General features: G+C 38.9%; 2 protein-coding genes across 9 annotated transcripts in view; one reads left to right on the forward strand and one right to left on the reverse strand.

Moving 5' to 3' along the window:
- RALGAPA1 (Ral GTPase activating protein catalytic subunit alpha 1) overlaps positions 1 to 9,706 on the forward strand; it is a 311,810-nt gene extending 302,104 nt beyond the window's left edge. For 5 of the 8 annotated variants that reach the window (XM_077126931.1, XM_077126933.1, XM_077126937.1 and 2 more), the window contains one exon: positions 8,368 to 9,706. In XM_077126931.1, coding sequence (XP_076983046.1) covers positions 8,368 to 8,516 — 149 coding nt within the window. In that variant the 3' untranslated portion in view covers positions 8,517 to 9,706. The other 3 variants (XM_077126935.1, XM_077126932.1, XM_077126934.1) reach the window with 3 other exon arrangements.
- A 2,082-nt stretch (positions 9,707 to 11,788) lies between these two features.
- INSM2 (INSM transcriptional repressor 2) lies at positions 11,789 to 13,468 on the reverse strand. The gene has a single exon (XM_077126499.1). The coding sequence runs from the start codon at positions 13,466 to 13,468 to the stop codon at positions 11,789 to 11,791; it is 1,680 nt and encodes a 559-aa protein (XP_076982614.1).
- Between the last annotated feature and the right edge of the window lie 3,601 nt (positions 13,469 to 17,069).

Raw genomic sequence — 17,069 nt, forward strand, 5'->3', positions numbered from 1 at the left:
GTAGTGCTTTTAAAACTAAACAGTGTTCATAAAAGTACACGTACTATGTTTTTATCTGAGCTAATGGACACGTCTCAAGTGCCTCATGAAATCATTACTGAAGTTTCTGCAAAAGAAACACAAGTTGAACACTCTCTGAACTTCTGAGGATCAAATTGGATGGCCATGACTATTGCCTCATCATCTCTAGTTTTAAAAATAAAGCTAAATAAGTAAACTGGTCTAGATTTAGTAGTATGTAATATACTCATGTTACAATATTTAAAGACTGTAAGAGGGTACTGCATTTTTACTGTTAACTAATTGCAAAGACATCAGTAAAAAATAAATAACTCGTGGCCTTCCTATTCTGTAATACCTTGCACTCCTTATGATTGTTTCATTTATTTTATTTTCCCTCTTTAGATCATTAAATATCAGTTCTGTTTATCTGAAGGTAAGACAAAGTATCAACCAAAACACCCTCTGTTCTTCCCTCCATTTCCTGTTTTAAGAATTAACAAGCACTAAGCTTGTAAGTTAAGGCATAAGCAAACTTCTGCCTGGTTCATACTAAACATTTCAGAAATTGTTACTAAATTCTTCCAAAATTATACTTACTAACCCAGGTCTGCATGAAACACTAACACAGGTTCTGGGATGATAAAAATAACCAATAATAGAACCCTTGGTTAAAATTAGTTACATCTTGTTGTATTGACTTTTTTTTTGTTTGTTTCTCAGCATGAACAAGTAGTACTACTGAATTGAAGTGGGGTATTTTTGTATTTTGTAATGTGTTGCATTATTAGATATCTTAACTCCTCAGATGGTTATTCTGTTGTGTGCCTGCCACTGTACTAGGCATCTAAAATACAAAGATGGCTTTATAATAGTGTTCAATGGAAGCAGGCAAAGAGAATACAATATTGTATCCATCATAATAAATCTCCAAGTTCTCTTTATGTTATTAGGTTTTCTTTATATTACATTCACTTAAGAGGCACAGTACTCCTTTCCTGGCTTAATTTATTTGAAAAAAAAATTGTAATTTTCAATTGAGGTTTAGTCAGTGAAATTAAAGCTTCCATTCCTGTCATCATTAAATTGACAACTATAAAAACAACTTTACAAAAAAATGTAAAACCCTTTAAATTAATATAAATACCTAGCAAAGAGAAAATTATATTAGGTTGACTCTTTTCAAAGAGAAATAAAAGGTCTTAAGATTTGCCTTCATGGATTAACACTGCCCCTCATTCAGTTTGGCATTATGAAAGATAGTAAAAGCAAATTAATGAGTAACCCTGTAGTGGTGTCATTGGTTTGCAGTAATAAGTCTCACTTTCCCACTAAAGGGGGAGGGGTGGTCATCCATGAGACAAGCTAAAGTTAAGTTGTTCGAACAGTTCCTTAATCGGAAATTTCAGCGTTTCATTTTGTTGCTCTGTTTCTTCAAAATAGCTTGGAGATGTTTCTGATTTGTCTATCTATTCTTTGATTCTTTGGGTCACACCCATTCTTTCATTTTAAGAAAAAGCGAGTAATTGTTGCAGAGGTCTCTGTATTTTGCAGCTACCCTTTTGTAAAAAGCACTTGTCCCAAATAAAGCGATTTTTTTAAAAGCCAGTAATTTCATTGTTTAATAATATGAGAATATCTAATAAAATATCAGACAATTTTATTAAAATAGAACACTTTTGTGTATGACATTATGAAACCATAAATTTTTCCATTGCAAATAGGACCACATTTGGACTGACTTTTCCCCTTAAAAATATGAAGGCTACCAGTCAGCACGTTGGTGGAGCCCTTCCTCTTCTTCCTCTTAACGTTCTTCTCATCTTTCGCATATTACTCTGCACGTGGGGCCGGTGTAAACGGCGGGAAGTAGGTAGTAGTCTTGCTGTCTGAAACGTTACGTAAAGAATACTACAGCAACCAAATCAAGGTTCTGTTTGCTTATTTTTTAAGGTATCTTACTATTTTATTTATTCTACAAGTTGTCTAAAATAAAACATTTGATCATCTAAGTAGTAATAGAAATGTGAATTTGAGCATAAAACTAATACTGTGGTACAAATTATTTTCAGTTAATTTTTTAAAATCATCTTCGCCTATAGGAACCATTAGAGACATGCAACCTAATTTTTAAAAAGATATTTTTCCCTGTAAATAACTGCTGATGTTACTGAACACATTTTGATATGGCTTTTACAGACCATAATGGTAGTTATGAAAAATAGAAATTTTTATTAAAGTGATTCTCAATTCAACACAATAAAATTTAAATGAAATATTTAGTCCTCCACTACAAAAACATTATAATATCAAAGAATGGTTGTTTTGTTTTAGTGTGTTTTTCCAGTCATCTCAAATCTTGATTTTCCTGTCATAAAGCATGTGGACATATGGAGCTCCTTTTAAAGTTATAAGTCAAAGTGGGAAAGAGAAGACCTGAAATAAGCCATCTAATAGTGATACGAATCTGATTTCTAGTTTGCAAAAATGGCATAATAGTGTTGAAGATTTGGGGGGGCTTCATTTTTATTTTTTAAACATAATTATAGCACTTATTCACCACAGTGAGAAATGAATTCATAATTGCAGTTGAGAATCGATTTTAAATATCCAATGGATAGCCTGTGTATATGAAATAATACTAATAACTTCATGTAATAATTTTTAAATGAATTTTAATGAAATGCCAGGATGATGATATATTCTTTCTAACCAATCCTATGACGTAATTCTATTGTGTGAAATGGTATGGAAAAATACTATTTTTTCAAGTTTACCTAACTTGGTTTAAGATTATCCAAAACCCACTTCCTGGTTAACAGTAATGTACCAACTATGATGACATTTAAACCTAAAAAAGAATTTTTCTATGTAAGTTTTAATATTTAAATAAATATGAATAACATTTTTGGTGTATCATTGTCGATCCATCATTTTCATGACTGTGTTTTCTCAAAATGGGTTCCTGTCTGTGGCATTAGACTGATACTTAAGGGAAATTATTTTTATCCCTGAGGTCATTGAGGAAGATACTGTGATATCACACTTTGTTGATTTTCCATAACTACATTTAAAACATTATTAGATTTTTCTCTCCTTTATTTAAAAAAAATTACAGGAAAAAATCCCTTTATCTTTGTCAAGAGTGTGTGTGGAAAATATCAAAAGTTTTACAATGCCTTTTCTAAAACTTTTTTATATTTAAAAGCACTTTTCTTCCTACTCTAAACTTCAAAATAAAATTACCCCTGTTCTTCTCCAGATTACATTGGCAATGCAAAAATGTGTATATTTTTCCTTAATGTTACCTTGTCTTTTCAGCATCATCTTTTTTTTAATAAGAAAAAATCCTAGAAAGCCAACAGTGAAAAAGAGGATCATGTTTTGCTGAAAGTGCACAGTAAATATTAGTTTGTTCTCTCAATTTCAACATTAAAATACACCCATAATTTTTTCCAGTATTGCCTTTTTTATAATCACCAGTCACAAATATTTTTAATACCTATTGTGTAATATATCTAGAATTGCCTCTAATCCTCTATTAATCTAATATTAATCAACCCCTGGGGTTGATTGTTTTTCTACATACAAACGTATATATGCCTATACATACATACCATTTGTGGAATTAGTTTTCTTTTTAAAATGTTTAGGTACCTATTTAAAGGAATAATAAAAATTAGTAATAAAATTCAAGTATAATTTCCCTGCCATGAAAGTCAGATATAATCTAGATAGAGTGATTATGAAGATTTAGAATAGCATCTAATCTGCCTTCATTCTAACATCAGTTTTTGCTATTAATTCACAAAACCTCTTTTGCCATTTGTGGATGGGATAGTGTTTATGATAGTCATGTCCACATCTTTGAATCTTCGCATGGGATGGATCATCAAAATGTCGTCGTTACTTTAGATGACTTTTTAAACCAGGTAGCCCTTCTTTAAAACATATTTTAAACTTGCCTCCTCTTCCTAGGCTTTGAGAAGATCTGAAAGTAAATGTTTTAAACCCTCAGAAGAAAGTTGTTTTATAAGTAGCCTAAATAATATTACCAATAGAAAAATCAATTTCCTTCAACATATAACCTATATATTTATTTAATGTGTTTTAAAACAGATTCTTATATTTATTTATCACTAGGGGTTAGTCTGAAATTATAAGCTGTGTACTGATTTCAGTACTTTGAACTTGAAATTTGATTATGTTTTTGAGCAAGAGGTAAATAATACCAATCTTAATAAAGTTTATTAACCTTTTCTGACAATAATTATTAGATTCAATTTCCACATATAACATTCATTCAGGTAAGAAATATTTATTAAAAAATAATAAAATAATTGAGCAATTACTGAGTGTCAGGCACTGGTAACTATTACATGTGTATTTTCTCTTCTAATCTTAATGGCAGTTTTATGAGGAGTAAAACAGAGCTTACCCAGAGCCACTGGGTACTTGGTAAATCCAGTATTACAAACCAAAGCTGTCTGACTTCAGAGTCTGTGATCTTAACTATTACAATTACCCATTTAATCTAAGTATTTTCAACCCCTTCTCACTATTGAGAGAGGGAATTGCCAAAAACAAAAACTATCATATTTTCAAGTTAGAATTGCTAAAAGATTTTTGAAGGCTCTACTTCTCTCACCTTTTTTTTTATAAGTTTTAATTTGCCTAAGGAGAAGTAAGGGCTTTGGAATCAGATTGATCTGGATTTAAATCCTACTTCTGCCATTATTATCTGCATGGACTCAAATAAATTAATCTATCCTACACCCATTTTTCTCATTTGTAAGAAGGAGATAACATGACAAATTTAGCCTGATTTGTTCTAAGTCTGCCGTGACGGTAGTTCTTGAATATCTCAAAATGAAACTGCTTATTTGCCTGAATCTCTATACTATTTTATTTTTAATTATGTCTTACTGTTTCCTTTATGGCACTCATTAGTGTAACTATGCTGTTCTTAATCACTTAACTCCTTTAACAGTATTAAAGAAGTAAGATTGTTTTGGTAATATGTAGCTTTTAATATATGGTTAATTTCTTTGATTTCCCCAAAACTAAACTTACCACTGTGTTGTATCGTCTGCATTTAAATGATAATTCCTAGGTGTTTATTTTCTTCAAAAATATTTCTAATTTCTGTTTCTCACTTTCTAATCTTCATCTGTTCTGATTTGCTACTAACTTTTACTCAGTTCTGTTTAATAGATTTATTATGTAGCTACACTTAGGCATCTCTATGTGCTGAGGTTTTTGCATATATAATCTTTAATCCCCACAGCAACTTTGCATAATAACTAGTATTGTCTCCCTTTTACAAATAAGAAAACTGGCTCAGGTCAGTTTGCCCAAAATCAAACAGGTATTAAAGCGACCAACTTGACGTTTAACCTAGGTCTGTTTAACCCATGCCTATGCTCTTTCTAACCCATCACATTTCCTCTTAGTTCAGTATTAAATGAAATTGCTTCAAAGTCACAATATTTTTAAAGGCTATTTTTTACCCACTTACATTAGCAATTTAAAATGCCGTGTCTGTTAGCAAATAATACTAACAAAACCACAATAAATAGCAATTCACTGAGTTCTCCTTTAAAATCTGCATAAATTCCCAGTCATATTCATCATGTTATTTATACTAGTTTACTGTAATCAATGTGATATATGGATTTTTTTAGTAAATTATCAAGATATAAACACAATCTGTGTGAGCCTTGGAAGAGTCTTAGTAACACATACAACATGTGCAAACATAGGAGCCCATGGGTACTTTTTAAACTTTATCCTTGAAGATACACAGATTATTGAAATAATTAAATAACTCAGCATTCTTTAAAACTGAGGTAGTATAAAAATCCATTCTTAGGTAGAACAGCATTTGAAATGAAGTACAGGTATCACAGTATTCTTTACATCTAAAATTGAGATCTATCTGCTGTAAATTACAGTGTTGGGTATGTAAAGTACATACCACAAATATCATTTGCTGAAACATGAAAAGGTAATGATAACTGTATACTGCACATACTCAGGAGTTTGATTTGACTGTCAGTTGTGTGAAGGGAGCATTCAGTTTGAAAACGGTAATGGGCATAGAAGAATTGCTATTTTTGAGGAAAATATTCTTTGAGTTTGGCATATTCCAAAGCAGTGCCCGCCAAGAAAACTTTTTATCATGATGAAAATGTTCTTTATCTGCACTGTCCAGTATGGTAGCCACTTACCTCATGTGGCTGTCAAAACACTTGAAATGTGACAGATGCACTGAAAAACTGAATTTTTATTTAATTTTAACTAATGTAAGTTTAAATAGCCACATGTGGCTATAGCTTCCATGTTGGATAGCCCAGCTCTAGAATATTATGACCAACTGGTTAATATAACATACAATGAACATTTTAAAAGGTAAATGTTTATAGAATCTCTCATAGACTTTTTTCTTCTTTCCTTTTTTCTTATAAAATTGTTAGTTGGTAAGTATAACATTTTAAATTTACAAAGCCTTGTTCCTTGTGAAACGTCATCACCCTAACACATTGCATGTCCAACTATATTTCGTAATAAAAACCTGATTAATCTCTCTGCTCCTCAGTTACCACCTGTAAAATTCTGCACTGTGCCTCTCACATCTGTTACCTATCTTCTGTTTTGTTTTTTCACTTCTGCTTGCTACTCCATTTCTTCATTCACAACAAAGAAAGAAATGCAGTGATAGTTCTCTTCCTCCCAAAACCTCCACTAGAAAACATTGGCCATCTTAAGGTAAACAGCCATGGGAAGGCCTCTCTTGATGGTGGGGAATAGTATGCATTACCAGAGAAGCATGAGCTACTGCTTTCTGCCATCCATCTGCAGTGCTTCCCTAAAGAGGGCCATGAATTTATACTCTCCTCTAGGTTTTCCCATATGGAGCTGAGCCAAGTTAGATCTTCAGAAAGAGTAAAAGTGGACAGAAATTTATTTCCTTTTTTCTGGTTTGAAAGCCAACTTCATTTGATTAGGGAAAAACATTAGAGAAATTACTTTGAGAAGGAGGGCAATTGGCCTGGATTTTGAGTGACAAAAATATTTTGTCCTTGGCATTGTATATTTGTTCTTAAATATAATTATAGCATTTGGCCTTAAAAACACTGAAGTGTTATATAGAGATACATTCGTAATTACTCAAGACATCTCAGTAGGATCTGCACCCCTTATGAACAGTTTTGTTTTTCCTTATAAATATTCATAACTTCAATTTAAGCATAAACATTTCATTATATGGTAGCACTAGCATAATTGTTTTCAAGCTTGGTATGTCAGTGAAGAGCTGCATTGGCTAACAGATACGCCAGAACTTTCCAACAGAGTAAACAGATATGCAGGTTTAAGTCTGCAACCTGTGGGTGGTTTTTGTTTGTTTGTATTTTGGCTTGCTTTGGTTGTGGGTTTTGTTTGTTTGTTTTTTAGATACACAAAATTCTCACATACATAAAACCCATAAAATCTGGTTAAAAGTGCCTTAAATATACAGATTTTTAAATTTTATTGGTCTGGATGTTTGCATATTTTCTTTGTTTTTAATGTAATTTCTTACTCATTTGTTCAGAAAATATTTGAGAGCCTACAATATTCAAGGTTCTGTACTATTGCTGTATATTAGATAATTCATAGAAATAGAGTATAGAGATGAATAACTACTAATCCTAATGGCTACCTTCTTGCTGTGACTGAATAGTGTAACTAGGAAAGTTCAAGTTAAGGAAAACGAAAGCATTGCTTGTCTCATCTAAATCAAGATATTTTCTGGGATCAGTTTGTCTTTTTTTGGCTAACTTTCAAGTGAAAATTCTTGCCCTCCCCACCTCAGGAATTTATCTTGCTCCTTCTTAAAAGTATATTTAAATGCCTAGCATGTATAATGGTCTCATATTGCTGAGTTCCTTTTTGGAGAGTGCTGTAATTTATTTTCATATTTGAGCAGTAAAGGCCCTGTTCTTGATTATACTGTGAACCCAGATATAGGATTGGTCATTCTCACCTGCTTCTTGAACCTTTCCCTGCATGCTAGTGGTGGTTTGGAACCCTGTTCTTTCTAGCCCAAGTGTTTTGCTTCCTATTGCTTTTTCCAGGGAGCTCTCTGGTTGGTTCTGGCTCTGGAAATGTTGATTGGCACTTTCTTGCTAATATGATGACATAAGCCACCAGGTCATGGGTTTTAAATAGCAGCCTGTTGTATCAAGCAAGTTTTGGGCTTGTCCTATTGTCTCAAATGATCTCATTAGTGTTGAGATACATGCTGCAGATCAGTAACAGAAAGGTTATTGCTTATCGGATGAGAGGCTGGATGTTTGGTACTAATGTTATTGCTATTTCCCACAGGCTCCTACACAGAGATTCTACCCACTGAAACTCCAACAGCAACGCAGGTAGATGGGGCTGACCTAGCTTCTCCAATGTCCCCTCGAACTAGTAAAAGCCGCATGTCCATGAAGCTCCGTCGTTCCTCTGGCTCAGCCAACAAATCCTAAGGAGACAGATAGCCCTGCAGAGATCAGCAGTAGCCACTTTAGCATGAGCATAGTGTTAACTCTTTCAAGCCTTCACATCTGCCATAACATGCATGTTCTTTTTGTTTTATTTAAAAAAAAAAAAACACTGGATTTAAATAATATGTAACTTAATATTGTAGGTTTGAATTGTTTATTTGGCTGATATTTTCCCCACACTCCAAGCTGCCATATTTGGGGGGGGAGTCGGGGGGGGGGGGGTGGAGTTTTATTCTACACCCTCTACCTTCCTAGATAATTATGTCTAAGTAGTTTTAATTTCGTGGTTAACTTTGAGCCAAAATATAATTGGACAAATAGTCTATTTTATTTATTGTGCCTCATTGCAACTTTATGGCTCAATAAATATATAATTTTTTATGAATGTAAAATTTTAAATTTAAGCATTTGTAAAAATATAGCAAAAGTTGAAAATCTATAACTACACAGGATATGTACAGATTATTTATGTTATGAAAATAAAATACTTAAAATAAATGGTCTTTTAGCATCTAGAATTCCAACTGAAATAATTTTAGCATTAACTTTATCTTCTCAAAGCAGTGTCTCGTTTCTTGGCGGTGTAGGTGATGCCGTAAGACATCCAATACCCAGAAAAATCATTGTACTGAACTTTGATTTATGCTTAGCTTCCAAGTATTTTTCTAATATTTTGCTTTTTAAATGGTATCACTGTTAAATGCCATTTCTGTTTTGAGATTGTGGCCCCTTACTATCAGCTACTGGCTCCTGGCATATTTATGTTCTTTCTTACGTACCAAAACTGGGTGGGGGGAGATAAGAAAGAAAAATCTTTTTCTGATATAATTGTGTTGGTCAAATTATTTGAATTATTAAAAAAGAAAAGGGAACATGACCCAGGAACCTAAGTTAAGTCTAATACTGTTAATACTGAATGTGCAGGGTGCAAGTAAGTATACATTCCACCTTCCAGAAGTATTTTTCTACAGTAGATAAGCTGCTCACATTTTGCTCACATTTTGTTTTTGATGGGCATCTCCTAAGGAAATGTAGCATGACATTGGTATTAACTGCATGTGTAAATACATCATACCTGCAAAACATAAAACATAAATTATGTATCATCATTCATCTACGTATTTGTAACAGTGAAAAAATGACATGATATTTAATATACAATAAAAAATATTCTTATGATTTTCTGTCCATGAGTGTTGATTCATATATTTCATATATTACCAGACTTAAGCAGAGCTGTCTGATTAATGGAGAGATGTAAACTATGAACCTAGTTTATCTTAGCTAATCATGAAAAAGAAATTTGATTCCCTTTTCAAAATACACCTCAACTTATTTGTCACAGCTGGTAAAACCAGTTTTAAACCTTTGTAAAGACTGGTTGAAACTACACCCAAATGCACTTGGTTAAGGCACCAATTTATCTCAGTCTCATGTCTCTTTGACTTCTTAAACTTCACTTTGTTTTATAATACACCTTCAAAAACAAAATTTTTTTACAGCCAAGTTTTCTCATGGAAACTTCCAGAGATCATGTACACTTAATTTTTTGTTCTCTTATAAGTTAAATTAAAACTACAATTCCTTTCAAACTACTGAGAGCCTATTTAGAATATAAGTAAATGAATAAAATACCTGGGAGCGAGATTAAACAGCCAAGGTGAATTGCAAACAAGAAAAGTAACTACTTACATGTTTCTGTGGCATTAAAAAAAAAAAAAAAACATGTAATGGTGTGATATGTTAACAAAGTGGAGTGAAAACACCAACTTGAAATAGTGAAATTAGCATGGTTACCATGGTTTTTTTCATCTTAAGATACTATTCACTAGCTTCTGGTTTATTTTTTTAGTAAAATATTTAAAATATGTTTTCTGTTAAGACATTTGTTGGGGAAAATGAGTCTTTTTAGATTTAAGAATTAGTATATGTGCAACCATACTTACAAGAAAAATTTCCTCTTGCATTTTGGCACCATTACATTCATTTGCAAAATATAATTTCTCCGGTCTTTGTGTTCTGTCTAAATGGGTCACTAATATTCTAAAATAGGATACTGGCATTGGGGAGATAAGAAATGTGGCTTTGAAAGTAGGCTGTATTCAATGGGACTCTTAAGACAAATGCAGAACACAAAAGCACAGACTAGGTACATTTATTTGGTGGTAAATGTCGTACAAATATGGTTATCAGGCAATGCTCGGCCAGTGTCCCAAACTCTGGCTACTAGGGCATGGGTACAGAATGAATGTGGTTTACAAAAAGCAATTCAAAAACAAGTGACTGCTAAGAAGAAGCTATTGAATATAGAATTGCCATTCAGTTCCATAGTGTATTATAGATATTAACATTTTCCTTAAATTGGACATAGTTGTACAATACACAGTATGATATCTATAACAGAAGCATTAAACAATTTGGTGAAATCCTACTAGAACAAACTTCAAGAAACAAGTTCTATATTTCCAAAAAGCTATTTGAAGAAAGGTTTAAAGCAGTTCTTCCTGAATACCACACACAAGATAGCTAAAGGTGAGAATTTTGAGGGTATCTCAATCTTAACTCCTGTCAGTAATGTAGCACCCTCCCCTTCTCCACACTCTATAGACATACATATAATTGGGAAAAGGAAAGGTTACAGGGGAGATGAGGTCTTTGCCCCACAAACCCAAAAGCAAAAAACATCCTCTTACATTTCCTGCCCACAGGATACAGGTCTTGAATCGTTTTCCCCCTATAAGTTTGGCACCAATCACATAACTTTTAATTCACAGAATATACAGTGCAAAATAATCTGACCCTATTGAGACAGAAACTACATAGGCGCCTGCGATGGCAAGAGAAGAAACATTGGTGACTACCACTTTGGGTAGGTAGAATCCTGTGTAGACATTGAGACATGCACGAATTCACTGCGACTTTCCATAGGAATTACAAGTCATATAGGATTCATTAGGGTCTCCAGAGTTTGGGGGAGGGGGAAATCCTATTTTAGTGGGGGAAGTGAGGAGGATTTAAAGCTGACAGTCTTTGAACGTGAATGTTTATACCGTATACGTACCTGCTCTAGAGAGGGATTTTACTGTTCGCTGTCCGCTTCTCTGGCGGATCGTTGACTACTGGAGAGTTTTAGGAGAGAAAACACAAGGAAAGAGAGGGTGCACTTGCAAATTGAAGAAAGCCCCACAGAAGGTCCCGTGATCTGTATCTTCCATGGCCAATGTCAGTTTACCCGATCTCCAGTCTCTCGGGCCTCAGCAGCCAGGACGCAGTGGCATCTGCAGCAGCAGCACCTGCCGACTTTCTGAGGGATGGCACTTATTGATGTGCCGGGTCAGCCCCGGGGAGCTAAAAAAGGTGGACGGGCAGTGCTTACACGAGAAAATTTGCTGAGCATTCCCGTCTGATGCCGCGCCTGGACTCGGCGCCTCGGGGGACGTCCCCGCCAGAGCCGGGAGGAGCAGCTCCTCGCGGACAGCGTGCCACAGCCGGTGCTTGTCCCTGATGTCTGCGGACGGGAAGTGCGCCCCGCAAAGCGGGCAAGCGAAAGCGAGTGGGGCGCAGCGTTCGGAGCCGAAGCCTGGGGCGAGCGCGCGGGCAGAGCCAGCCTCGTGGGTTCCCAGGTGCTTGCGCAGATAGGCTTGGCGACGAAACTTTTTGTGGCAATATGGGCACACAAAGATCTCGGATCCTCCCATACCGCTAGCACTGCCTGGCATAGGCACTCGGCGCCCCAACACCCCTTCTGGGTAGGGAACCTGTGGCAGCGGTGGCTCGGAATGTGGCAGCACCGGGAGGCTAGTACGCGGGGCGCTGTCCAGGTGCTGATCCACCCTGGAACTGTCCCTGGCCAGTGAGTGCTGATCCTGAGTCCGCTCGGCCCGGCTATTCTCCTTCCCCTCGGCTAGGAAAGGTACGATGGCCCCGGAGTCCGGAGAGCATGAGGACGATGAAGAAGGCTGCTTCCCGTCGACAGAGGAAGCTGCGGCGGCGTTTGCAGCTGCGGGACGCGGCTTATGCCAACGGCGGTGGGAAGCGAGGTTCGCAGGGCAGCTGAAGACCTTGTCGCACTCGGGGCAGCGGTACTCGACGCGCACGATGCGGGAGCAGCGGTGCTGGGCCAGCGCGAAAGGGTCGGCATACTGCTCCTTGCACAGCTGGCAGATAAACTCCCCCAGCGGCGTGTGGCTGCCACCCATTACCCGGGACGGTGTTCCGGGCTCCTCTTCCTTGATCTTCAGACCCAAGACAGGAGACGTGGTCACCTCATCCGCGAAGCTCAACTTCCTCATGGCCTTTGGCTTCTTGACTCCCGCGGCGGCGGACCCGGACGCACAGGCGGGAGGTGCCTTGGCGCGGCGCTCTCCCGCGGCGGCCCGCTTCAGGCAGTGCAGGGTGGCGGAGAGCGCCGCGGGATCCGCCTGGAGTGCAGGCTCAGGGAACGGTGCCCGGAGCGGCATTAGGAACTGCTCCCCCGAGGTTGAGGCTGCTGCTGGCGCCACCGAGCAAGAGAAAGTGGCCACGGATGTGGCACCCCCGGGAAAGGACTCCGCGGAGACCGGCGAACTGAGGCAGCGCTCCAGGAACACTCGGCGTAGCTCCCCACCCGCCGGCTTCGCGGGACTGGGGCTGGGTCCGGGACCCTCGCTGCTGTCCGCCCTCCACTCCACGCCTTCTCGCCCGCCTGGCCCCGGGCTCACCCCAAATACCCGACAGGGCGACCCGGACAGTCCCCGGGCCGCCAGCCCCTTTCGCGCCTCCTCCACTGCGTCGGGTGCCGCCCGTTCCGCACCCGGCAGGGAGGCGCTCTGAGTCTCTTCGGGAAAGGGGGGCGCCACCTGGGGCTCCAACAGAGGAAAGGCCCTCTCGGCTAGGCGCACTCGGTACGAGCCGCCTGTCCGTTTAGTTCGCTTCACCAGAAAGCCCCTCGGCATGGTGGAGTCGAGAGCGCCCCGGGGCCGGAAGGAATACGGGCGCCGCGGGGCCTGAGAGCCGGCGGACGCTGCAGCTGCACGAGCCTCGCGGCTGCAGTCATGCGGAGGCAGCCTTTATAGCTGAGACGCGAGCGGGGAGACAGCCCGGCAGGCTCCGTGAGGGCCGACCAATCAGGAGTGAAAGCGGGCGCTGGGGGCGGGGCTTCCCTCTGGCCGGGCTAGCAGAAATTGACAGCGCGGGAGGCGGCGCGCGCCCCATCCCTGCCCCGGAGAGGCCTCGGTGAGACACCCGTGGCAAGTTGAGGGCAGCCTGAGGCCGCCTCTTCCTGAAACTCACCAGGCGAAGGTGCGCGAAGGTAAGACCCTGAGTTGAGGGAGCTTGACGGCCCACCCTCCTCAGCCGCCTCCAGGGACTGTCGGGCTGAGAAAACCGGTGGAGAGACAGACCCGCCACCTCCCGGTGCCCTCAGCCGAGCCCGGGCGCTGCTAACAGAAAAGCCCCCGCCCAGCGGGAGGACAGCCGGGGGCCAGGGGGCGGCCGGCGGCGGTGCCCGCGAGAGACGACCGGGTGGATGTCAGCGGGGGACGGGTGAACGTCTTCTGCCAGTATTGAGCTGAGGAAAAGCTGCACCGAGTGGCGGGGCAGCTAAATCCACCGCCCTGTGCCTACACTTGATGGCTGGAGCACGTCTGCCATCCAGTATCGATTGGGTCTGCCCGCTTCTGTGAGACTATGAGAATTCATCTGGGAAGAAGGACTCTCAGTGACGGAGATCGCGCGTGCTGGCAAGCGTCTGGAGCGCAGGAGCCAGCACGTTTCGGGGCCCTGGTCCACCGGCTTACAGGTGCCCAGTCATTGATGGGAGGAGGAGTGGGGAGGGAAAAGTAGGATCTAATTTTCCTCCTTCCTCGTATAAAGTGGTTTCTTTTTTTTTTTCACACCTTCTTGCATCACCCAGAGACATGACTTATTGCCTAACTGACCTATTTAGCATGGTGTAGAGTGAGAAAGACTAGTGGAATCAGCATTACATCTTTCTGCTTCCCCTTGCATGATAAATGAGACTTTGCAAAAGGTATGTTATGGACCAAATGCAACAGCTTTTCATTGAGCACCAGGCAAAATGCCCAACATTGTTTTAAGTACTAGAGGAGATTTGAAAGTTTGTGATATTGGCTGAACCATAAAATAATTAGACAGTATCTGAGGATTTATAATAAAGTGGGAAAATCCAAAATAAAGATAAGTACGATGTGAGATCAGGAAGGACAAAGAATTATGTGTTTGAGCCTCCTTAGTAAATCATGGTGGAGAAGAAGACAGAGGGAGGTGTAGTAAGCAGATAATATCATACAGGATCTAGACGTCGATAAAATACATTGTTTTCCTCCTAAAGAATGAAGTTTTTTTTACATTAGTTTTGAACGATTTGGAGGTAATTGTATATTTGTTAAACTTTGATTATGTTTTAGGCAATCTGCTTAAATGATCTTTAACCTTCACACATCCACACAAACCAGAAGGAGGTATTACTCTCTTTTTAAGATGAGGGATATGAGTCTTAGAGAAATTAGATAACTGGCAAGACTACCTAGTGTCCAGATTCAAACAGAGGTTTGGCTAATTCCAAAGCCCACACTCTTCACTGCACCAGTGGCTTCAAACTATTTTTTCTAATCTAACCCACAATAAGACATACGACTTACAGGATACACACACACGCTGGTAGCTGGAAAGTTTCACAAAATAGTTAATCCCCTTTTTTAACATTTTTTTATTGTATAGTATAACATACATATACAAAGCAAAGAATAAAAAGGCAATAGTTTTCAAAGTACTCTTCAACAAGTAGTTACCACACAGATCCCAGAGTTTTTTATGGGCTACAATATTATCCTGTCATATTTTTCCTTCTAGGTGCTCCAGAATATAGGAGGCTAGAAGGCTTAAATATATATTTTTTTATCATCACAAAATGATTCCCTTTTATGCATTCTGGTATTTTCTATGAAATGTTCTTATATTTCCCTGTTATAAATGCTGGTAATGTCAAACAAATTGGTAATGTCAAAAAAATTTCATAACTCAGAACAGATTAAGGCCCACAGCTTGAAAAACACTGCCATTATTTTGTTTCCCTTAAATACCAAGAATTCATACAAAATTAAAGTAAATAAATATGGCACTTAGAATCAATATTCTGGATCACTACTTAAAATATTTGAGTCTTGTAGTAGTGTTGGTAAGCTTAGTTTCTCAAATTGATAATTTCTGATATGTCAGCTTATGACATGTATGGCTTCTAACTCAAATTTTATGATTGTAGAATAAATTACTTTTACTTAAACACAGAAATTTTAAACAATAACAATCAGGAAATTGGGGGGGGGGGAATGATTCTTCTTACCCTCAAATCATAGGGTGTATAAGACAAACTGGAATGACTAGCCTATTTTTAGCCACTTGAATATCTGGGAGTTACTCAGAAGGAACTTTATTTCTTCTCTCTTCCCTCCACCCAGACATGCCCTTGTAAAAATTTAGCACTGGCTGCAGCTACTAGAGGCCTGTTCTCCTCCAAGAACGTGGAACTCTAAAGACCTTTCGCAAGTTCAAAACTGATTTCCCTTTCCTAAATCTGATCCCAATCTCAGTGTTCCTCATTTTGAGTAAATGACACCTCTATTCAATGAGCTACCTAGGTCAAAATTTTTTGGATCAAGCCAAACACCCCATATTTAGCAAATTCTATCAGCTCTACCTTCAAAGCATTTCCTAAATCTGACCACTTCTCAGAGCCTTTACCACTATACTCTATTTGGTCTCCTTGCTTCCACCCTTGCACCCTTGTAATGTAGTCGTCACAAAGTAGCAGGTGGATTCTATTAGAATGTAAATCTGATCATTTTATTCATTTGCTTAAAATCTTCCAGTGACATCTGATCACATTTAGAATAAAATCCAAAGCTCTGGTTTGTCTCTCACTATTCTTGAACCACATCTCCCACCATTTTCTTCCTCATTAAAATGTGTTCCAGCCACATTGGTCTCCTTATTTTTCTCAAACCTACCAAGCACACACCTACCTTAAGGCTGGTTTTTTTTTCTGCTAGAACGTTATTTCTTCAAATATGTTCTTAGCTTGCTCCTTCTCTTTATTTGGATCTTTACTCAAAGAATACCACCTGTGGTAATTAGGTTCAGGTGTCAACTTGGCTAGGCGAAGGTGCCTAGTTCTACTGCTGTGGATATGAACAAATGGCATGTGAACCTCATCTGTTGCTGATTACATCTGCAATGAATGATGTTTGATTTAATTGGCTGGTGCTTAAATGGGAGAGTTCGAGGTAGCATGGCCCAAGCAGCTCAGCATACCTCATCTCCGCACTCACAGTTCCGCCCAGGCCTTTGGAGATGCAGAAAGGATCACCCCGGGGGAAGTTATTGGAACCCAGAGGCCTGGAGAGGGCCAGCAGAGATCATTCTGTGCCTTCCCACGTATGAAGGAACCTCAGTTGAAAGTTAGCTGCCTTTCCTCTGAAGAACTGTACGTTAACTAAATAAATCCCCTTTTATTGAAAGCCAATCCATCTCTGGTGT

This window comes from Tamandua tetradactyla, chromosome 14 (assembly GCF_023851605.1).
Source record: "Tamandua tetradactyla isolate mTamTet1 chromosome 14, mTamTet1.pri, whole genome shotgun sequence".
Lineage (NCBI taxonomy): Eukaryota > Metazoa > Chordata > Mammalia > Pilosa > Myrmecophagidae > Tamandua > Tamandua tetradactyla.